The 24695-nt window shown below is 37.8% G+C and overlaps 1 protein-coding gene across 4 annotated transcripts in view; it reads left to right on the top strand.

Annotated features, from left to right (window-relative positions):
• The window catches only part of LOC131937516 (calbindin-32), a 188162-nt gene that overhangs the window by 78128 nt on the left and 85339 nt on the right, over positions 1-24695 (top strand). For all 4 annotated transcript variants that reach the window (XM_059295010.1, XM_059295009.1, XM_059295007.1 and 1 more), the window contains exon 3: positions 1324-1409. In XM_059295010.1, coding sequence (XP_059150993.1) covers positions 1324-1409 — 86 coding nt within the window. The remainder of the gene's footprint in view (positions 1-1323; positions 1410-24695) is intronic.

Genomic DNA, 24695 nt, shown 5'->3' with positions numbered 1-24695 from the left:
TGACCACTACACCATCTAAGACTGACCATTACACACTCTAACACTGACCACTACACCAGCTAACACTGACCACTACACCATCTAACACTGACCACTACACCAGCTAACACTGACCACTACACCAGCTAACACTGACCATTACACACTCTAACACTGACCACTACACCATCCAACACTGACCACTACACCAGCTAACACTGACCATTACACACTCTAACACTGACCATTACACACTCTAACACTGACCACTACACCATCCAACACTGACCACTACACCAGCTAACACTGACCATTACACACTCTAACACTGACCACTACACCATCCAACACTGACCACTACACCATCCAACAATGACCACTACACCAGCTAACACTGACCACTACACCAGCTAACACTGACCACTACACCAGCTAACACTGACCACTACACCATCTAACACTGACCACTACACCATCCAACAATGACCACTACACCCTCTAACACTGACCACTACACCATCCAACAATGACCACTACACCCTCTAACACTGACCACTACACCATCTAACACTGACCACTACACCAGCTAACACTGACCACTACACCAGCTAACACTGACCATTACACACTCTAACACTGACCACTACACCAGCCAACACTGACCACTACACCAGCTAACACTGACCATTACACACTCTAACACTGACCACTACACCAGCTAACACTGACCACTACACCATCTAACACTGACCACTACACCAGCTAACACTGACCACTACACCATCTAACACTGACCACTACACCATCTAACACTGACCATTACACACTCTAACACTGACCACTACACCAGCTAACACTGACCACTACACAATCTAACACTGACCACTACACCAGCTAACACTGACCACTACACCAGCTAACACTGACCACTACACCATCTAACACTGACCACTACACCAGCTAACACTGACCACTACACACTCTAACACTGACCACTACATTAACTAACCCATCCAACACCGTCCACTACAACAACTAACCCATCCAACACCGCCCACTACACCAACTAACCCATCCAACACCGCCCACTACAACAACTAACCCATCCAACACCGCCCACTACACCAACTAACCCATCCAAGACCGCCCACTACACCAACTAACCCATCCAACACCGCCCACTACACCAACTAACCCATCCAACCAATCTCCCCAGCTAACACTGACCACTACACCATCCAACACCGCCCACCACACCATCTAACCCATCCAACACTGACCACTACACCAACACAACTAACACCGCCCACTCCACCAACTAACCCATCCAACCAATCTCCCCAGGTAACGGCTACATTGAAGGCTCCGAGCTGGATCAGTTCCTGTACGAGCTGGTGACAAGTGTCAACACACAGGATGTCGGACCTGAGGTAAGACTTAGAGCTTAATCAGCTTAATGAGCTAAACGCTGGGCCATCGGACCTGAGGTAAGACTTAGAGCTTAATGAGCTTAATGAGCTTAACGCTGGGTCATCGGACCTGAGGTAAGACCTTTAAAGCTTAATGAGCTTAATGAGCTTAACGCTGGTCCATGGTCAGGCATACACTATTCGTGGGATACACAGGTTATACGCTGGACATCTGAGATCTCAAGATGTCGCCTACACCAAGTGGGAAGTATCACAGTTATTAGCACTACCTGAGTACTACCACCACTCTGTACATCCACTACAATCCTTAAGATATCTTAGTGTACCCTACAAGACGAAAAACTGTAGTGTTTGCACTACCCGACTACTGCCACCAATATGTACATTCACATCTTTACCAAAAAAATTACAACTATTTACAAATCAGAATCTTGATATTAAATTAATAAAATTTCTTATAGAAGAATAACAATACAGACTAGTGAAGCGTTACATAAATTTGTTTATATGTTTTTAACAAACTGAAGCATGGCCGAGTGCCATTTCTAAAGTGCTTTGAAAAGCCTACATCACCTTAACCTAATCGTCTCGCACTTTCACAAGAGAACTCGTCAACTAGAAGGTTGAATTCACCAGCGTCTATTATCCTCCACCCACCCCCATCAATACAACACCACCTTACATGCCCCACCCGTCTCTAACCTCAGCTATCCACACCATTACAACATTCCCCTGACTTTTTTTCTCTGAGTAAACAATGACAAGTATTTCTCAGTCATTTTAAAATGTCTTAGCAGGAAACATTGTAATATTTTCAGAAACCAGACAGCATCAACATCAACACTTAACCCACACAGCAACATCCTCAACCCACCCAACCACCCCACACCCACATTAACATCCACATCTACCCCAAAAAGCAATATCCCCAACCCACCCAACCACCACACACCCACACAGCTACATTCCCAACCCACCCAACAACCCCACACCCACACATCAACATCCACATCTACCCCAAAAACAAACATCCCAACTACCCCACATATCAAAATCCCCAACATCCCCTCACATAAACATCAACACCTACCACCCACGGCAACATCCCCACATTTATATCCTTACACATCTTTACACATCCGCACACTCCCCTCCACTCAATCCCACCACCACACCCGGTCCCACCCACCTCCCCCACACCCCACACTACCACCACACCCACCCTTCCTGTAATTGCTCCTCTTGTAATGCCCTCTCTCCTAGCGATGCCCGATCGTTACATAACCCAGGCTTACCACACAAGTACAAACTTCTGGCATTTCTCAGACAGGGCCAAGTACAGAGGCTAGTTGTGTACCCCCCCCCTCAGCCCGCAGAGAATATCTTCGATTGCCGACATCCCATAATGTCAACTCCTAAGCTGCTTTAGCTCCAGCTCTGCATCAAAGCCTTACAGCTTCTACACATAAAATGTCACTGAATGACATTTTATGTTTTGTCATTTTGTCATGGAAATCTATTCTTTCAGGGAGTCTACATTTGTTTTTCTATGCCCCGTTATTGTCAGTTAAATACCGAAATGGTCCATCAAAATAATATTTTATTTATTTTTGGATGCACTACTAGAAATATGTAATCAGTAAAGGCTGCACATAAAAATAAACTTTATGGAATAAGAGAACAACAGAAATTGTTCGATCAATAATTATTATGCACACAATTCCCCTCCACATCGTGAGTGTTCCCAATCTTTCAAACCATAAAAACTTTACCTTGTGGAGGGGTTTGAACTCAAGGGACTTAACTCCAGCTGTCGATAAATGTCAACAGGCAGTTACCTGAAACGTTTAACGAAATCTGAAAATAACAAACGTCCAGTTGCCTTCTACTGAAGTAAATTTTAAAAGTTTAAATAAACTGTTTTTAAATACTAACTTCATTATAAAAACGATGACTTAATATAACGATACTAGTTTGATTCAACTGTGTACTTTGTTTTCAGTATTTCTAATTTTGTTTTACACTAGCACATGATAAACGAAAAAAAAAATAACTGACCTGAATATCGTAAACTGTCCTAAATGATAAAAAAAACACAGGCTGCTGAGAAGGTACGGTAGGGTGAGGGAGGAGGGTTGGGAGAATTAAGGGATTGGAACTTAAAGACCCTGTCTGCCTAATTTCCTGTTATTATCAATAGCTTAAAATGTTAGAGAGAAACAGAGAAAAAGACGTCATTCATAAAGCGGAAGCGTTCATCGATTGGGCCTTTTGACGAAATCCTGTTGTGTTGTTCGCTTAGGCAATACACAGGAGAATTGCATGTTTGTGGGGTGTGGGTAGGGTGAGGTATGGGTGGGTGTGGGTAGGGGGGGGGGTGGTGGTAAGGGGTTGGTTTCAAGATTGTAATAGAAAGGTCAACTGGTATAATTACATTAGCCTAAGCTTAAAATGTTAGTCGTGTTAATGTTATAAGTTTGTAATTTGTAATAGAAAAGTCAACTCCTATATTGAGGGAAATTGCGTTAGGCTAAGCTTCAAATGTTAGTCGTGGTAATGCTAAAAGTTTGTAAGGTGTTTAGTTCAGCCTCTAGAATAGTCTAGAAATTAGACGTTTTGTTTTACAACGGTCATAAAGAGTGGATTGTGTTCATTTAGCGCTCAACCTGACAACGTTTTTATAACAGTACGTGATAGCAGAGATGAGGGGGGGGGGTTAAGTTAACGGTCTAATAATTAGTTTGACAGAGAAGTTTAGTGAGTTGTATTTACGATGCAATGTTTAGTGTTTTAGTGTTTTTGTATTAAGAATTGAGATATGAAGATTTTGTGTTTCTGTCAAGGAGTTGGGGATGAATTAGGGGCCTAAAAGTTAGTATTTTCGCAAAAAGTTTTGGGGATGATTTATGGTCTCAAATGACAGATTTTGGGATAAAATTAATGACCGAATATTTAAAGTTTTCAACACAGATTTTGGGATGAAATTAATGGTCTAACTTTTAGTGTATTTACGGCCTAGAGGGGACCTTAAATTATCGGTGTATGTGTGCTTGGTTGTGTGTATGTGAGGAATGAACAGTGCCTGTTATATTTGTCCTACTATTGTTTTTGTCCGTGATACTACTTGCTACTTTACGAAGAGCAAATGATTTCTGGTAAAAGCACAAAAAAATTGACCTTTAAATATTTTTTAGACTTAAACAAATTGGTATTTAAAAAATACCATTGCCCGGGGTCAGATACGTTATAATTGTGTTAAGTATATACCTGAAGTAAAGCTTGCGTGCACAAAATGTAAGCCAGTTGTTTGACCTACGATCTATGGGGATATTAAACACTGTTCAGACGCTGCCTTCTGAGGGGAGGTAATTTCTGCTTGATAGCAAGTGTAATTACGTCCCATTGCTGTGTAAATTAAGTTTGTTCATGCATTATGTCCCATGGGTAAAGTGAGTTACTTGCAGCCCTTAGCTGAAATTCTTTCCACTAAATCCACAACGTCTGTGGATTACATCACTGGTGTATGGTTGGTATAAAATGTTATCCGTCTTGTTTGGCTTTTATCCACTAAATCCACAACTTCATGTTGGTATAAAAACTTATCCGTGTTATTTAGCCATGCTAGTGAGAACAAAGAAAAATTTGAATCTAACTCGTCAAGACAAGAATAATCCCTATGATCGATATAACGCCAGGACAGATTAGCCTTTATTGTTGTGTTATTGCTTAATGACCAGAAAATACATTCTGTGGTGTGCTATGGAAAAAAAACACATCTTTTTAATAGAATAATGTGTGTAAAGCAAATATTATAATTAGAGGTTTTTCTTACTCACCTACATGCACTAAATTGATCAACAAAAACACTGACTGAGGACTCGACGTGTGTAGTATATTCTATTTTAGTCAAAAGTCGTTCGTGTTTGTTGATAGTAAAGTTTAGAATGAAATAAACATATGTTTATATTTATTTGACAAAGGTTAATAATTTTTTCCCTAGTTACAAATACCAACAGCAAGCTATTTCCATGGGATAAAATCATTAGTCGTTTTAGGTGCATGAGAACGCCGATCTAATAATAATATAAAACAAGTTGTTGATAGATAATCGCTGCGAGACATTCGAATCACATACAAACCTAATTTATAAGATCAATCATGCATGTACATATAAAATAAACACACGCATTTATATACATTCTACACACAGACATAGACACTTAATCCCGACACACATGAATTCACACATTATACAAACACACGGACGCATGCACGGACATGACACACAAGCAACAACACAGCAACTCATACATACCTCACCCTCACACACATAACTCACCAAGACAATTAACCCACACAGCAACCACAGATAAGGGACCGTTCACCTCAGATAGGTCTACCCACCCTCATAACCCACCAGCATACACCCCTCACAAGCCCCACCCTCATACTTAACCCACACCACAGCCGCTAAACCTAGTCTTCTCAGACACACTACCGACACTCCACCCACACTTTCCACACCCCCACCTCACTCCTCCCGCCAAGCCCACTCCACCCACACATCCCAACCACCCCACCCACTCACATACTTCACACCCCACCTCACTCCTCCCGACAAGCCCACTCCACCCACACACCCCAACCACCCCCACCCACTCACATACTTCACATCCCCAATTCACTCCTCCCGCCAAGCCCACTCCACCCACACACCCCAACCACCCCCACCCACTCCCATACTTCACACCCCCACCTCACTCCTCCCGACAAGCCCACTCCACCCACACACCCCAACCACCCCACCCACTCATATACTTCACACCCCACCTCACTCCTCCCGACAAGCCACTCCATCCACACCCCCAACCATACTACACCCACCCCTATTCACCCACCCACACCCCCAACCATAGTACACCCACCCCTATTCACCCACCCACACCCCAACCACCCCTATCCCCCCCCCCCCAACCACACCGAATTATTCATGAGGCCGGCCATGTCCTGTGTGTTTGTCCGGGTATCACGTGATCCACAAACAGCTCGCCTAACTTCCTCCCTTAACGACCGGCTCAGGTAGCAGACGCCGCGTGAGCCGGCATCTCAAATACCACCAGATTTTGTTCTCTCACTCGTCCGGTTCTTCGGCTCACGGTGACCGGCTTTTTACGTCCGGCTGTCCGGCTCTAAATGCCGCATCGTAATTAAACTGACCGCTGTCCAGTCTGTCTGGTGATGCCATTAGTTAAAGAAGCGAGGGGAATGTGTAGGAATCTATAAGGAACTTAATATACGATTCTGTAGCATTTTGTTTTATGTGGTTGACTTACTTAAGAAACTAGCTACGTATACATGCAAATGTTGTATGGTAGATGGCAGTCTTTCTTCCAGACTTTTATCTCGCGGGGGGGGGGGGGGGGGGGGGGGGCACTTGATATTTTTGGATGGGCGGTAAACATTTTCCGCGGGGGGGGGGACGGACACTGGTAAAAGTATATGTTTTCTATATAATTTCCATGGGGGGGGGGGGGGGGCGGTAGACTTACTTCTGGGGGCGGAGCCACCTGAATACATGGCTGAAAGAAACTCTGGTAGACGGAATAAAGTTTTTTTTTTTTTCTGATTTATAATTTAAATTTTTTTACTATACAATGATCGAGTAAGCCTACTTTTAAGTTGAACACGTAAAAAAAAGGATTATTTTTTAACTGCTCAAATGAATCAACCGGTTAAAGAAAGATTATCTTATTTTAATTGCCATGTCTTACAATACATGCAATAAAAACTATTTGGCTACAGAAACACCAAACGTGTAACGCGCAAGTTTAGAAAAAACTTCCTCTGGTGTACCATAGTGTCATGTGACACGTTCCGTTTTACTGGGATTGTACTGTACGAAAGTGTAATTAAACTTTGATACCGTTTTATGAGCTTCTTTTTTTACCTAACCTGCAAATCACTCATTTTGTCGGTCTAGTTTTGTTTAGTGTACGCCTAGCTTAATTGTTTATTTTGTCGGTCTAGATTTGTTTATCGTGTACGCTAAGCTTAACTATTATTAAATTGGAATAAGACTAACACTGCCCGGATCGTACAGAGTACCAACATTGGTTTAAAAATGGCGGGGACCTCATTTAATCCAACAACCAAGAGGTAATTGCTTTCATTAATCTTCTGACGACAGCTTAACCTAGTTTTAGTAAACAATTCAAACGTTTAACTCCCGACCGAGGGTCTGTATCTGCGCACGATGTGGCCGCTAGAATGTGGGGTAACTGCCCGGGGTGGGGCTGCCATGGGATAGATGGTATTCATCGAGGTTACCCTCCCATCTCCTGCGACTATAATCCATCATTGTATCTAGAAAACTGTGGCTTGTTTAGCCTAGTCCTCTACTGTTTGTTAACCATATAAGGCATGAACTGTTATTTTACATTTTGCCGGGAATCCAGCGAATAGTGTCGCTATATTAAAGACTAAACAATTGTAGATCGATTTTATTTGACTTTTGAACCCGGAACTCATGAAAAGCATATAAGGTAACCAGTCACATTAAAACTACACCTCAAACATTAAAGTTCAAAATATTTATTTGAATGATTTCTACACCCTTCTGATGTTTGCATGACATTTGAAATGTCTACTTTGTGTATAGATGGACTCGATGGCTTTGAATAGTGGTATTCCATCATGCATACATCACACATCACGATCACAGCCGTCAAATAAAAACTATTTATTTTAAACCCTGTGATGTAGTCTCTTTCAAGTCCGCCAACAATTATCTTCAAAGTCCCACAGAGGTGGTGTGGGGAAGGGGTTTAGATTGTTCAAACAACCGTTAAAATTACTGTCATCTAACACGTCGCGCTCTAAACCAGGCATCATTTCACAGAGTCTACACCGTTGGAACCGATCGATGTGTTCTGTTAATTATTAAACGTGACGCTTTAAAGTTAATAGAAATGGGAGGATACAATACAATAAATTGACGATACTTGTGTTACTCGACAGATCTAAGGAAATATATATTTCGGAGCTTAAGGTATAAATATCAAAACGTGCTTTAAACAAGAGATTTTTTTAAAAAATGTGTTGCATATTGTTTTTTTCTTATAGCCAGTTTTTTAAGCTAGTATCTCGCTTATTCAGAGATAAGTTTTTGTTTTTTGTTGTTTTTTTCACAGAAAAGTTTATTTCACTCTGTCCAGAATGAAAGGGCAACAGGAATTAGTTGTTGGAATATTTATACCTCCATTATTTATTATCATCTAAAACAGGGGTCTCCAATTTTTTCAGTCCGAGGGCCGCATTAACTATCAAATTTCAGTTCGGGGGCCAGTTTCTTCCAGGCATGTCTTTGATTTTTCTGGGCAAAGTTCCTAAGCCATCACCAACAGACGTTTTTTCCGTGGACAAAAATATCCCCTCGGGGCGGATAAAAGGACCTCGCGGGCCGCATCCGGCCCGACGGCCGTAGTTTGGAGACCCCTGATCTAATAAAAAAAAAACTTGACATAGCAAACCTCACGTTTCGTAATGTTCGTTCTGAACTTACTATTAACGCTCTCATGAGCTCTCATCAGACTTCGTTGACCCGTGGTCATAGTTCCAGAGTTTCATGACAAGTGTGAGGAAATACAAACTAGTCGGTAGCCTTGTGATCATCAGGGGCACAAAAGCTAATACAAAATATCCAGAATCCACGGAATAAAACAATAATCTAGTTATAAACACAATCGAACAAACGTCACACTTTAAACCTATGGTTTTAGCTGAGCTCACAAATACATTACACCCTTGGTAACTTCAGAATGCTGACTAACACATCAAAATCATTTTTCTCTCTCCGGTGTACAGCCGAAATGTTCATAGTGGGATAAATTATTTTTTAAATAAATCAATGTTGGATACAAAATTTTAGTTTATAATCGGAGACAATGCATTCTTTGAGACAAGACTTAAATTTTAACTGCCAAATCAAAACTCGTCTACAACGTAGTTAGAATTCAACATTAAATTATTCACAAGCTCATAGCGTTCACAAGATTCCTTTTTATGGCATGAATTTTGTATGACCTACACTTTGTCTAGCTGTAGAAATCTCAAAGCTATCTTAAGTTATAAGCTGAAATGGATGGATTCAAAAAACAGCTTTTTAAATGTTTTTTTATGTTAATACGTTTATTTACACATCACGGATAGTTGGATAAGTAGTTACGGATCAAATTACTCGAATATATGAATATGCAATTAAAGATTTAACTAGTTTAATTATATGGTATGTACTGATAAATCTAATTTTGCGGCTTCTTTTGAGGTTATCCGGCCTACGTTCGATGTGAATAATTGAAACAGAAGAATGTTGTCTTTGTATAGAAGAAGCGTCAACTGTGTTAGCAGTCAATACAAGTTGATACACAAATCTCTTCCAGCATCTGACGTATTTGATTACGTTGTAGAAGACGAGCACACAAATAGCATCGGCCAGCTTTGATGTGAGGGATTATCGTTTAATTGTTTTTGTATTTTTCGGCGTCTACGCAGAGTTTCTTCCAAGCATCTCTTCGGGGGGTGGGGGGTGGGGGGGTGGGGGGAAGCCCCTCCCGAAAACATAATACTTTTAACAGTGTTCCCCCCTCCGAAGAAGTCTACCGCCCCCCCCCCACCCCGAAAATTTCAAGTTTCCCCCCCCCCCCCCCCCGTGAAAAAAGTCTGGAAGAAACACAGCGTCTATGTAGCCGTAAAAATAGTTTTTTTTTTTTAAAAGTTGAAAAAATATAATTAAGAGATTTTAGGAATCAGTTTTACAAAAGTAAATAAATTTTAGAAATCAATCATTTTAAAAATACAAATGCAGAGACCTTGAATTTTTTTATATTTTCTACTAACCTATTTTTATAATGAATTGTTTTATCCCGCATTTAATCTAAACTTTCAGTTTATTAAGAAAAAATTTGATTTGCTACGTGATACGTGATTGGTCATGATTTTAGTTCTATAATCTTCTCTTTTTTTTACCATCTTCAGGTAAATGTTTTGTTCCGTTTCATTTTAAAGCGATAATTAATTCGTTGAGTTTTTCTGTTTTAAAATACAATTTAAAAAAAAACAGCATCGCGCGCATTTTCTTTAAAATGTAATGTTCGCCTGTAGTATGACCAAGTTATGCCATGATCGTTGTCATTGTATTTGAGGAGGAGATAAGTCTTTATAGAAGGTTTCCGCGATAACTCTGTCAAACCATGTATGGTAGATTGCTTGACTTCGGACTGATTCATTTCAAATGTCACAAGCTCTGGTTAAAACATGACTTAAAGAAGGATGACATAACATGAATTATTCCTAAATGTTTCCATTCTCATTGTTTTGATGGGATGTTACATCAAGTTAAAGTCGGCATCACGTAACAGTGTGCTCCTTTACCTGGAACACTCACGGAGACTTACGCAGACTACAATACGTATCTAAAAACCTTTATAATAGAACATATCCTGATTGTGCTCCATTGTTTGTCAACATTTGAACCTATTCACTTCCTTTGTCGTGAACTATTTCCTTTGCGTAATCTGAGGCTAAAATAAACGTAAACTAAATCTGTAACATTTATGTTGTTCGGGAACTCATAATACCAACATTCTTAGAACGTTCATCATCGATACGTTGTCTTTCCTAATGTAACTGCCAAGTTTATACATGGATTTAAAGTATTGACTTAATACTATATTTATCACACAATTTAAAAAGAGTATAAAACAATGATTCCACACAATCTGGAACTGTACTAAGAAACATAAAGTATTTTGGAAAGTTTTTCACGACTTTCCGTTCTTATTTTTGTGAGATAACATCTCCAACAATAGTTTTCTAAACTTGGCGTTGAATGCAACGTAAATAAAAAAGTTGCAGGTACTGTTGAGGTAGTGCATGTATCTATACGCGATGATGTAGAACAGAAGTTCTATAACTCTCTCTATTGTTAGTTCAACCGGATAGAACCATGTAGAGAACCCGATGACATTGGCCATAGAGAACAGAACACAGACCGCCAGAAGTGTCCGGGTCATTCGTGAGGAAGTTTTCTTGGGTTTTGTTGATGAGTTTTGCATTTGTTGACGCTTGCGGCTTGCCATACTTACTTTTATGGCAATAAGCACAGAGCCGGCCACGACTAGACAAAATGGAAGAATAGCTGCCACGGGTGTGGTTAATGTTTTAGCAAACGTTTGGTAAATATCTGAGTGTTCTAGCGTGATGTAATATATATTTGGTGCGTAAACAGCAAACGTGTAAAATGTAATTAAGTAAGTTGTGATTGTGAAGCAGAAGATTGAAATCAACGTGACGGCCAGCCATGTTCTAGTGGGCGTGACTAGAGTCTTGAAGTGCAGGGGAAAGTACACTGCCAACAGTCGCTCACATGTGATTAAAGTACAAATAGCTGCACTCATGCAAATGCCGAATGTGGTACACAGTTGAAAAATAATACATAGAACATAGAGTACAAACGATGTTTCTTGTGGATAATACCAGAAGTCGTGCCCTTGTGGAAGACGAGATGGGTAATATCTGGTTAGGTTCCCAACATTGACAGCCCCCAGCAGTACAAAAATGTCGGCTATACCAAGACAAAACAGAAGGACATTGGAGGACTTGCCCAGACCTGACCTGTAGATGATGGTCAAGCTTAACGTGTTTCCAACAATTCCCAGGACGCCAGTGATGGGGTCAACTATGGCCGTCATGTACCAGAGAAATATATTTTTAACTTCAATCAGATGCAGGATATAGGCATACTGACTTGCGGATAGTACAACTGTGGCCTTGGTGGTTGTTGTAGCGTTATTGAAGCTCTGAGGAGATGTGACATTTTCATTTCCGTGAGCAGTCAACGATGCTGAAACATTGCTGCATCCAAGTTCTTCATTTTGGTGCAGTGATCCAGGTGTACCCTGACACAAAGACGTGTAGATCACATCGCCTGTACTCACGTTTTGAAGTGGCGCAGCATAGATTTCCGGAGTGATTAAGAAAACACACACTAGACACAAGTGTGCTGCCATAGCCGAGTACTGATGATAACTAAAGCGGCGGAAAATATTTTTTCAAATATTCGATTTTTTTCTTTTAACAAGCTTTCTTGGTCAGTTATTTGAAATTGGTTGGAGATGATCTGTGTTGTACCGATTGTACCGAATCTATAGACATCAAGTGTACTAGACCGTGTCTAGCTGTAGAGATCAAGAGTACTAGACCGTGTCTGTAGAGATTACTAGAATGTGTCTGTAGACATCAAGTGTACTAGACCGTGTCCAGCCGTACAAATCAGACAGTCCAACTAATGTGTGTTGAATATCCGTGTTGTAATTTAACTCAACCACCACTGTACCAGTATACGACTTGATGTAGCTACTCCCAACTAACGGCACAGAACTAAAACTATTCACTAAAACCACGCAGTTTTATACCCTTCTAGATACCATCTCATCATGAAAAAACATAATTTTCTGAAATTAGAAAATGGTATAATTCGCCGACTTAAAACCTTCATATATTTGAGGTAAATGAATCAGAATAAAAACGGTATATTTACTTCTCTAGCAAATTATATGAATTCAATGTTACAGATTTTTTTCACCACTTTGTATAAATGCCGTAGATCAATATTCTATAACAATGTGATTTTAATTTATTTTTCTGAAATCGACACTGTAATGGGTGGCTAAGTGTGTCACATTTTATGCGGGCGTTCAAGAAGTTTGTGACTGACGCTCAATGATCGACTAGAGAGTATTTGTTCAAACCTTCATCAACATCCGACGCAGTTGGTGAAAATCGTTTCGTACTTGCCCCAAAACACTTAGGAAGATTTCGGTGAATTACTTAATTTTTTGACAATGTGCGTTTTACGTTTTTAATGCTCTTTACACTTTGATTTTTGTTTCCTCTTAATTTAGCTTAAAAATTTAAGAACACCAATTTTTTACCTCTCATAAAAACAAAAGGCTGTACTTTGTCCGTGGAAGATTTGATTTGAGACCACACCGTTTCGTGCAAAACTATTAGGCTTTGGCAGCGTCAAACTTTTTGTGTTGATATTAGAATTCTGTTTACATTCTGACTCAGTTTCTCAATTTTTGTATTTTTTTTTTTACGCTACTAGATAAATCCAGCAATTTTATCAAAATATCGCACAATGTATCTGGTATAAATGATGTAATTATTTAATAGGTTACTGGCTTGATAAAATCGTGTCGTTGAATTATAGCCAACGTCTATGGCATTAAATTATGGATTGGTGTGTGGAATGTTGGTGTAGGCGGGCGGTGTGTGGAGTTGTTGCACCTGATGAACCCGGTTCTATGAGATCACAAAGTACAGTTAGCGTATCTAAAGTTGTATTGTAGGGCCAGTTAGGTTTATTTGTAAAGTTGTATAGTTCAATGCTGAGGCTGTATATCGTGGTTATATAATGGTTATGTTGTAGATGTACACTTGGTCACGATGGTGGTAGAGTTAAAACAGTTGTAATGTTGGTCGCTGTGGCTGTGCTACATCAGGTAATTTCTTAAATTTAAATTGCAACTAGAACCAGAAGAAATGTTTCTGCTGGTGCGGAAGTTGTTTCTGTTTAAAGCAACCTTGGTGCTTCGCCATAGGCAGGTTTTCTTATATAAGTACATCTACATTTTCTATGTGCATTGACATTGTTTAAGATTCGCCTTTTTTGAGCAAATGTGAACTACTGACACAAAGCTTAGTTGTTAATCAGTGAAATGTGAATAATCGTCATAAACTCGGTGCCAATCAGATTTGACGATTGTCTGAATTTTCAGCGAAGAAATCGTTTAAAGTTGTTTTATTTAGGCCTACTTGTATACTTTTTAATTTCAGGTTTAAATCAAAGATATTGAAATAGCCAATGAAACTTTTCATACAAGTACAGATCTATGATCCGCGTTATTGTCTAGGCTTATTGTGTGTTGTTTTGTTTCTTAGAGTTACATGCCAGTAAATGAGTCACTCGTTCGATACGGTATAAATAAACAGTACAGTGGCTAAATTTGTTATGCAGTTTTTAGATCCTTAAAGATTTAACGTCAAACTTTTCGTCTGTGTTTCTACAAAATGTTTGGTTAATATTGTTCTTATTCTAATTTTGTATCAATAAAATATTAGCTCCTCTCTTACATTCTCTCCCTCTCTCCCTTCCTCTACCTCTCCCTTCTCTTTCTCTTGTTGTATTGTACACTTTACTACGTTTTCTAACTGATCTAGATCATTGTGCACTGCGAGTTAAGGAGAATATTTTGATCGAATGATCTGTTTGCCTGGAACCGTGCCAGTTAACTAAGAAACACAAATGAACTATTTTACTTTAAGAGCCTTGTATTCAGCTTTAATTGTAAATAGAACACTTATTATTCTGAGAAACAGAGATGGTCAAACACACACATCATCATAATTTGTCACTGTGATTCTACTTGTTCACTTTTTACTTTAAGGAATAGATAACCGGCATCAGGCTTTACTTCTATGACACAATATTTCCATAAAAGTCTTTCGGAATTGGTGGTTGAAGGCGACGTAGATGAAGAAGTTACAGGAGCTGTTGATAAAGTGCATGTATCTGTAGCAGAGTAATGTGAAGTTGATGGCCAAAATAGTCTCCTTGTTTACTGGTACAAACCAGATGAACGTCCCGATGGACTTGGTGACAGAGAACAGAACACAGACTGCCAGAAGTGTCCTGGTTGTTCGTGAGGAAGATCTCTTGACTTTTGTTGACGAGTTTTGCATTTGTTGACGCTTACGGCTTGCCATACTTACTCTGATTGATATCAGAATGGATCCAATAACAACAAGAAAAAACGGAATAATATTTCCAATTGGAATCGTATAATACGATTCAATAGCGGAATTAATGTTAACGTTACCTATAAGAAAAACGTAAGATGTCTGGGTTAAAGAAAAAAGTGTGTATAACGACGGCATATAAAGGTAAACAGGTAACCAGACAAGAGCAATGACCGTGACGACAACCCATGTTCTGGTGGGGGTGACTAGGGTCTTGAAGTGGAGGGGGAGGTACACGGCCAACACACGCTCTAGTGTGATCAGTGTACACACTGCCGCACTCATAGCGATACCGTAGTTGTTACAAGTTAAAAATATATTACACACTATATAGAAAGCGTTTGCTGTCTCGAACGGGTATTCCCATTGGTTAAATCCATACGGAAGTCGCATAGGAAAAAAGCTGACAATATTCCCAATGTTGATGGCACCCATAAGACAAACACAGTCAGCGAGGCCTAAAACAAAGAGCAAGATATTGGAGGACTTGTCCAGGCCTGACCTGTATATGATGATACAACTCAATGTGTTTCCTACAAGTCCAAGAACCGCTGTTATTGGGTCACCTATCACAGTCATGTACCAAAAAAAGTAGTTGAACAAGCGGTTGAGATATAGGTAATATTCGTTAACAGAAGATGGAGTGTTTGTAGAATTTAGCACCTGGATTTGGTTTAACATTTCGACAATTCCCTCAGTGTTCGTTACGATGTTCACTGTGCTATACTCATACGATGTTCTGTTTTGGTACACTGATCTAGAAGTTGTTTGATGTAAAGAGAAATATGTCACTTCGGTCATCGTGTCGTTGCTTAAAGGTGCCGTTTTGACGAGCGTCACCATTTGGACAATACAACAAAGAATGAAAGTGTGAGAACTACGGGCATCCATAATGTTACCAGTTATTGACTTGCCTAGTAGGATCAGTCACTATTCTGTGACCACTTTTTCTTTTAGTTGTACGACACGTTGAAGATATTTTGTACTACAGTTAAAAGCCGTAAATTCAACAACACTATGACGTAACCTTATGATCACGTAGATGAATTTCGATTCTCCATACTCGTAAAAACTAAAAAAATTGTTTCTTCCATGAATCTTATATTCTGGGTCTTTTTGCCTAATCTAAACGAAATACCAAACGGTTGTCGATTATATCGTCGAAATAAAACAGCTAGAATTATGAAATAATCGTTTAGATATTTTGTTAACCTTTTGGTACTCACAACGCTAAAAAATCGTTGATGTTTTTAAAAATTGCGTCCAATTTATATCCTGGATAAAATGTTCACCTTACCGTATGATCACATATTATTCTAATGATTTTTGTCAATTCTGTGATTTTCTAATTCTACAAATCTATCGAACGCAAATTCATTTCGTTTGAGTTTTTTGTTTCAATTATTTCTCGAATCACTTCTAAAATGTTTAAAAAATATTCGGTTTCTTAAAGGTTTTATTTTTGTATTAAATGACCCAATTTACAAAATAAATTTTAAAAGACCAGGAGATTGGGTATTCATGACCGATTTCTTCAAAAAAATACACAAAGTTAACCTCACTAACTGGGGATGCCAGCTGCACTTCTCTAAGTTTGCTTGAACAAACTTGTTGTAATAGATGCCAAAACCGTTATACTGCCGGCTAAAATTGGCGCCAAACAAATTTTACCTGACTAATCTTGGCCTAATTTACTAAAGTACTCAGCTGTAAATTACCCCCTGTCATTACATGAATTTTAAATTTTTTTTGACTATGTTTAACATTTTTCTTTTATTTTCACTCCGACGCATTCTATCGGCTATTAAATTGATAATTTGAGACTTCAAGCAAGAAAAATGCTTTTACCATCAACATCAATTTAGTGCAAAACACTTAGATTTTATGGAGATTGATCCCTGTCATATTCTCTTTAAATCTTCTTTTAACTCGTTTAGAAAACATAGTCCAGTATTTGAGAAAGTCTTCTACAAATTATCCGATAATTTTCGTGTTATTATAAAAAAAATATACATCGTGTGTAAAATTATTAAATGCGCCGCGAGCATCACAGATAGAACTATATCGTATACTGTTACAGAGATAGGAAGATACAGGTAGATAGCACACAGATAGAACTATTTGTATACTAGTGCAGAGATAGGAAGATACATGTAGATAGTACAGGTAGTTGACACTTGGATTAACATGCCCAGACATGTTAGAGAGGTTTAAAGTCGTGAGAAAATAGCGGTAAGAAATACGACTGTTCAGTTTCACTGGCTACCTACCTCGTACAGAAGTCCTATTGATCTCAATGTTTAGATGTTTCTCAAGATATTTTAACAGGTAAGAAAAGAAGGAAGAATGCCCATTGATGTGTAGACTTTTGGTTGATATCAGTAGAAAGTTGTTTTCTCAATTAGCTTGTGTATGTTTTTGTTTTAATTATTTGATGGTGGTTCTATTTGCTTATTTGATAAAGTAGTTATTTCATTATTGGATACTTGTAGTTGTTTCATGTTTATTGGGGGTGGCTTTGTCTTCGTTTAATCGTGTTTGATTGCTATTTTAGTACTTACCCCGTCCAGTTTAAATACAAGGAACACGGTGAACCGTGAGTGTTTTTTCTTTTGTTCCCATTCAGGTGCTCAACATCACACACTCTATGCAAAACGTTTGTTTAAATATATATTATAATTACAATAGAAACACCGTCTTGTCTTTTATATTTTTCGAAATAGATTTGCGCCAAATTAATTATTTTAAAATTTTTATTTTCATGATATAAATGTTTTCAAAATTACAAAAGAGAATGAAAAGGATTTAGTGTGTATTGTATAAAATGGGAAAAAAAACTTAACTTTATCGTTTCCTCGGTTGTTACTTTTTAAAATTTAAAAACTAAACTAAAGCGGATATAAATTTACAAAAATTATTATTTTAGGAATTTGAGTTTTAAAATGTGCAATGCAGAATTCGTCTTGTTTTAGAAGTCCAAAATGACTGTTCTTAATTTTTCGTAAATGATCACGACTTTTGAGTAGTAATATTTATTTACTCTTGTTTTTGTGTTTACTTTGGAAAGCCTATACTCAAAGTAATATCTTGCGACCTATCTTTACACGTCTATGTTTTCATTCTGCCTTTTCCGATTCTATTAAAGCTTTGTTTTTGTTATAAAATCAACCAAAACCACTCTTAACCGTAAAAGGTAAAAAATTACTGCTGTCATTTAACTGAGTTGCGCAACTGCTACGTGAATATTTGGCCCTGAAACGTTTTCATACTTTGTCATGCGACTGAAAAAACTTAACATTAACTTTCAAATAGTTTCATACATCATGACAGTGCCTCTTTATTCCCATTTTAATATTTAGAAATAGAAAAACCGTATTTGGTTTCCTATTCTCAAACTTTACCTCTATGACACAATATTTCCATTAAAGTCTTTCTAAATTGGTGGTTGAAGGCGACGTAGATGAAGAAGTTACAGGAGCTGTTGACAAAGTGCATGTATCTGTAGAAGAGCATGGAGAAGAGAATGACCGAGATGCTCTCCCAGTTGTTAGGGTCTATCGGCACAAACCAGATGACCGTCCCGATGGACTTGGTGACAGAGAACAGAACACAGACTGCCAGAAGTGTCCTGGTTGTTCGTGTTGAAGATTTCTTGACTTTTGTTGACGAGTTTTGCATTTGTTGACGCTTACGGCTTGCCATACTTACTCTGATTGATATCAGAATGGATCCAATAACAACAAGAAAAAATGGAATCATATTTCCAATAGGGGTCGTATAATAAGTTTCAATGGCTGAATAAATATTGTAGTTACTTATGGCAAATATATAAGATGTCTGGGATAAAGCTAAAAGATGGTATAATGACGTCATATAGATATAAACAGGTAACCAGACGAGGGCAATGACCGTGACGACAACCCATGTTCTGGTGGGGGTGACTAGGGTCTTGAAGTGGAGGGGGAGGTACACGGCCAACACACGCTCTAGTGTGATCAGTGTACATACTGCCGCACTCATAGCGATACCGTAGTAGTTGCAGGTTAAAAATACAGTACACACTATGTAGAAAGCGTTTGCTGTCTTGAACGGGTATTCCCATTGATTAATTCCATCCGGAAGTCGCATAGGGAAATAGCTGACAATATTCCCAATGTTGATGGCACCCATAAGACAAACACAGTCAGCGAGGCCCAAAACAAAGAGCAAGATATTGGAGGACTTGTCCAGGCCTGACCTGTATATAATGATACAGCTCAATGTGTTTCCTACAAGTCCAAGAACAGCCGTTATTGGGTCACCTATCACAGTCATGTACCACAACAACGAGTTGAACGTACGCTTGATGTACAGGTCGTATTCACTGGCAGTAGCTGAAGTGTTTGTAGAAATTAGCTTCTGGCTGGTGTTCGACGTTTTTAGATTACCCCCTGTGTAGGTTACGTTTTCTACCCTGCTATAGCCATAGGATGCTATGTTTTGGTACACTGATCTAGAAGTTGTTTGATATGAAGAAAGATATATCACATCGGTCAACGTATAATTGCTTAAAGGTGCCGATTTGACAAAAGTAACAACATGCATCATAGAACAAATTATAAACGTGTGGCAGATAAGGTCTGCCATAATGTTACCTGTGATAACTAAACTAGTAGGGTCAGTCACTTTTGTTAGACATAGATTTCTCTGTTTTGATGCTGATATGAGGCAATATTTTGTTGTCTAGTTAAAAGTCGTGCTTTGTATTACGCTATGAGGTAACTAAATAGTCACATAGATGAATGTCGATTCTATGTAGCCTACCAATAAAAGATAAATTCTTTTCTAAAGTCTTTTATATTCATGTTCTGAGCGATATTCATCTAAACGAATCACAAAATTGATGTCGATTATATCGTCGATACAAAATAAGTAGAATTATTAAATAATCGATTTGATATCTTGTTAATTTCTTGGTATCTTCCAACACGCAAAACGGAATCGTCAATTTTCTAAAATTACGTCGACTTTAAAATCTCGATAAAATGTCCACCTTACTTATGAACACATACTTTTTATTTTTCTAACAGATTTTTGACACAAATTTGTTTTGTTTGAGTTCCTAATTTCAAATATTTCACATATTATTTCGACGATGTTTTTTAAAAGAATATAATTTTTTAATGGTTGTATTTTCTTATTGGCTTACCCGATGAACAACATCGAAAGATGGCTTAAGAGCGGCTATTGATGTAAGATTGCTTTAAAAAAACAAAAGTAACCCCACTAACTGGGGATGCAAGCTTTACTTTCCTAACTATGCTTGAACAAACTTGTGGTAATTGATGTCACAAACTTTACACTGCCGGCTTGTGTTTGACTAAAACTGGCGCCAAACAAATTTTACCTGAATAATATTGGCCTACATTACTTAAGTACTCAGCTATAAATTACACACTGTCGTTGCAGAAATTTTAAATACACTTTGACTATGTTTGACTACGTCTTTTTATTTTCCTTCCGCTGGATTCTGTAGGCTATAAATTTGATAATTTGTGTCTTCACACAAAATCGGTGCTTTCACCATCAACATCAATGTAGTGCAGATGACTTAGATTTTATGCAGATTGATCCGTGTCATATTTGCTTTTCAGTTTCCTTCAACTCGGTCATTAAAATTAGTCCAGTATTTGAAAAGGCTTTTACAAATTGCCCAAAAAATTTGGATTATAAAAACAACTTTCTCTAACCGGTGTAAAATAATTTCATACGTCGCTAACCTCCAGCGATGCAGATAAAAATATGTCGTTTTCAGGGACAGCGACAGGTAAGTAGGACGACACAAGTATATTGCAGAGGTAGATTTTAGTTGGTTGAAAATGTCCAGTCTTGCTACATACTTTTAAAAATCCCCAGGAAGGTTTACTTAAAGTAGTAAAACATGAAAGACGGTGTACAGTGTAACTGCCTACCATTCTAGTATAGATGTTCAATAAATTCCGATGTTTTACATATAATTCTTAAGATATTTTAACAGGATATAGACGAAGGAATTATGTTATAGATTTTTAGACTCTTGGTGATATCTGTTGATGGTTATTTTTCTTCATTATCTGATTATGATCGTTGTTTCATTATTTTGACGGTTGTACTGGTTTGTATCATTGGTTGATACTAGTTATTTCAATGTTTGACTGGTAGTTTCATTTTTTGATGATGGTGGATAACTCATTATTGAATTATTCTAGTTGTTTCATTATTTGATAATACTAGTTGTTGGAGTGGTTATTTCTACATCTATTGATGTTTGATTGCTTTAGCCCCATTTAAGTTCATGTAACATGGTGGACAACGAATATACTTTCTTAGTTCCCATGAGATGCTTAGCTTCATACACTCTGTGTAAAACGTTTGTTTAGCAGAGATTTTATTTTTTTAGAAATATATTCCACACGTAAGAAAATATTTTGATTCACATCTAGATCTATGTTGGTTATTAAAATCCTATTAAATGACAAAGTGGATGGATTTAAACGTTGTTTAAATTTTTTAAAAAATAATTTTATTTTATCTTTAAGTTGGTAACCTTTGAAACGTAACAACAAAACAAATTCGGATAAAGTTTAGAATTTTATTTTTATTTTAAGGAATTGTTTTATAACCTGTGCAGTGCAGAGTGCATATGAACAATCCATTTCTTGCTTTACAATCACTATACGTTTATATTAGCATAACAATACCTATGTATATCATGGTTCATTTGTGTTTGATTATTTTTATTATAAATAAAAATTATCAAGTTTTGTTTGAATACCTAAAATGTAAATTTAAAAATATTTTTAAAAGCTTCAGTAATAAATAAACCGGGAGTGATCTCCCCTAAATTTTCTCGAATAATCTTATATAACACTGTCCTTGCATGGCTAACAGATATAAATAATCATAGTTATATTTTTCTGTAAGTTTTAATAGTATGATCAATGCACTCTTATCGTTTGCTGTAAAATTGATCAGAACGTCAATTGCTGGTACAACCGAGGGGTCAGTCTTGTCCAGCTGTAGTATCTGTGATGTATGAGTAAACTAATATTACGTCATCATAACATACCGGGTCTACTTCTGAAGCGTAAACTTATTTCCTATCCATTTTAAAATGTTAAACGTGTGATACCATTATTCTTTGGTTAAGGTTTTCAATAAATTCATAAAGAAAGTCACCGGAAATCGTTTCAGGGCCTTTATGCTTTACTTTTTTGACACACCATTTCTAGCAGAAATTTTCTGAATTGGTTGTTAAAGGCCACATAGATGACAAAGTTGCAGGAACTATTGACGTAGTGCAAATATCTGGAACACAACGACGTGAATATGATCGTGCTTAATGTCTCTTGGTTTAAAGGATCAATGGGAACAAACCAGAGGATAATTCCAATGGACTTGGTGACAGAGAACAGAACACAGACTGCCAGAAGTGTCCTGGTTGTTCGTGTTGAAGATTTCTTGACTTTTGTTGACGAGTTTTGCATTTGTTGACGCTTACGGCTTGCCATACTTACTCTGATTGATATCAGAATGGATCCAATAACAACAAGAAAAAAAGGAATAATATTTCCAATTGGTGTATTTAAATACGTTTCAATAGCCGAGTAAAGGTAGTAGTCAGTTATGTAAAACTTATAAGAGGATTGGCCGTACAGTGCAAGCTTGTACAATGTTGTCATGTAAAGGTAAACAGGTAACCAGACGAGGGCAATGACCGTGACGACAACCCATGTTCTGGTGGGGGTGACTAGGGTCTTGAAGTGGAGGGGGAGGTACACGGCCAACACACGCTCTAGTGTGATCAGTGTACACACTGCCGCGCTCATCACGATACCGTAGTAGTTGCAAGTTAAAAATAGAGTACACACTATGTAGAAGGCGTTTGACGTCTCGAACGGGTATTCCCACTGGTTTTCACCATACGGAAGTCGCATAGGGAAATAGCTGACAATATTCCCAATGTTGATGGCACCCATAAGACAAACACAGTCAGCGAGGCCTAAAACAAAGAGCAAGATATTGGAGGACTTGTCCAGGCCTGACCTGTATATGATGATACAGCTCAATGTGTTTCCTACAAGTCCAAGAACTCCCGTTATTGGGTCAGCTATTACAGTCATGTACCACTGGAATATGTTTCTTGCTCCTATCATGCGCAGTAGGTATGAGTCCTGTTGGGTATTTGAGAGATTTATATTTACACTTGTTGCAGTATGTTCACCACTATAGTTCGAGAATTCGAGATGCGCATCACTGAAGCTTATGTTCTGAACATGTCTTTCACCGTTAAGGTTTGAAATATTATTATTATCATTAAATGCATATGTTTTATTTTCAAACAAAGATCCTGTTGTCATTTGTTGCGACGTGAAGTAAATTATATTTCTATACGTGTCATTTATCATATTGGATTTGACTGTACTCATACGCAGTACGAAACAAAATACAATAAACGTATACCTTATTCGTACAGCCATTTCGTGTGACGCAACTTTCAGTAGAATACTTCACTGAACTTTTTTCTCAAACCACGAATTCCAAGATTGAAGAAAATTGAAACCTGTTTTTGACCTCACTTGCTATTCCATATACTGGACACTGCACATATGATGTAAACTTGTAATCTTCACTTGCTTTTGATGGTCGCGTCATTCAGAATCAAATTGATGAACATCAATTATTTTTCAGCTCTATTTTCGTCTAACTCTACTATAGACGTGTATTAATTGTGAAAACCCAGCTGACTTTTATTTAAAATACTTGAATCACTGTGTCTTAAATACAATTTCTATTTTATATCCAAAACATAGTGGCATCAGGGTGACGTCTATTCTATCATTGTGAGAAATTTGCGAGATATTTTAGAAAATTGGTTCTACTTTTCGTAGATCATTCGACATTTTTTAAGGAATAAAACATAGAAAATTCCCTCTGATTGAGTCCAATTTGTAATCTAAACAAAACGAGTCCACAGTTCCGAATTAAAAAAAAAATCTTCTATAATTTTGAAAATTTACCGCCTTATAATAAAATACGATTTTAGTATATTTTCTGATTTCGGCAATTTCATAAATTGGTTCTATCGTGTGTGAAATGTATTAAGTTTTCTAAATTGATTTACTAGATGTACAAAATTATAAAATATCAAGAGGTCAGATTTTAATGGAAATAGTTAGAACAAAGAGGAAAGTAGCATTGATACGTATTTAGACCAGCTTCATCATTCTAATTATACTTGAACAAGCTGGTAGTAACTGATGGCATAAACATTGGACAGCTTGCTTGTGTTTGACTGCAATTGATACATTTCACGCCCCGTTTATTGGCCTTCATCTTAAGGGCTCATCTGGCAAATTGTAGCTCAATTTGACATTGTTTGACTACTGTCTTTTACTTTTTATACCG

This window comes from Physella acuta, unplaced genomic scaffold (assembly GCF_028476545.2).
Source record: "Physella acuta isolate Inbredline_101_S28 unplaced genomic scaffold, ASM2847654v3 ptg000212l, whole genome shotgun sequence".
Taxonomy (NCBI): domain Eukaryota; kingdom Metazoa; phylum Mollusca; class Gastropoda; family Physidae; genus Physella; species Physella acuta.
The sequence above is the reverse complement of the archived record's forward strand: the minus strand, read 5'-3'. Positions and strand labels throughout refer to the sequence as shown.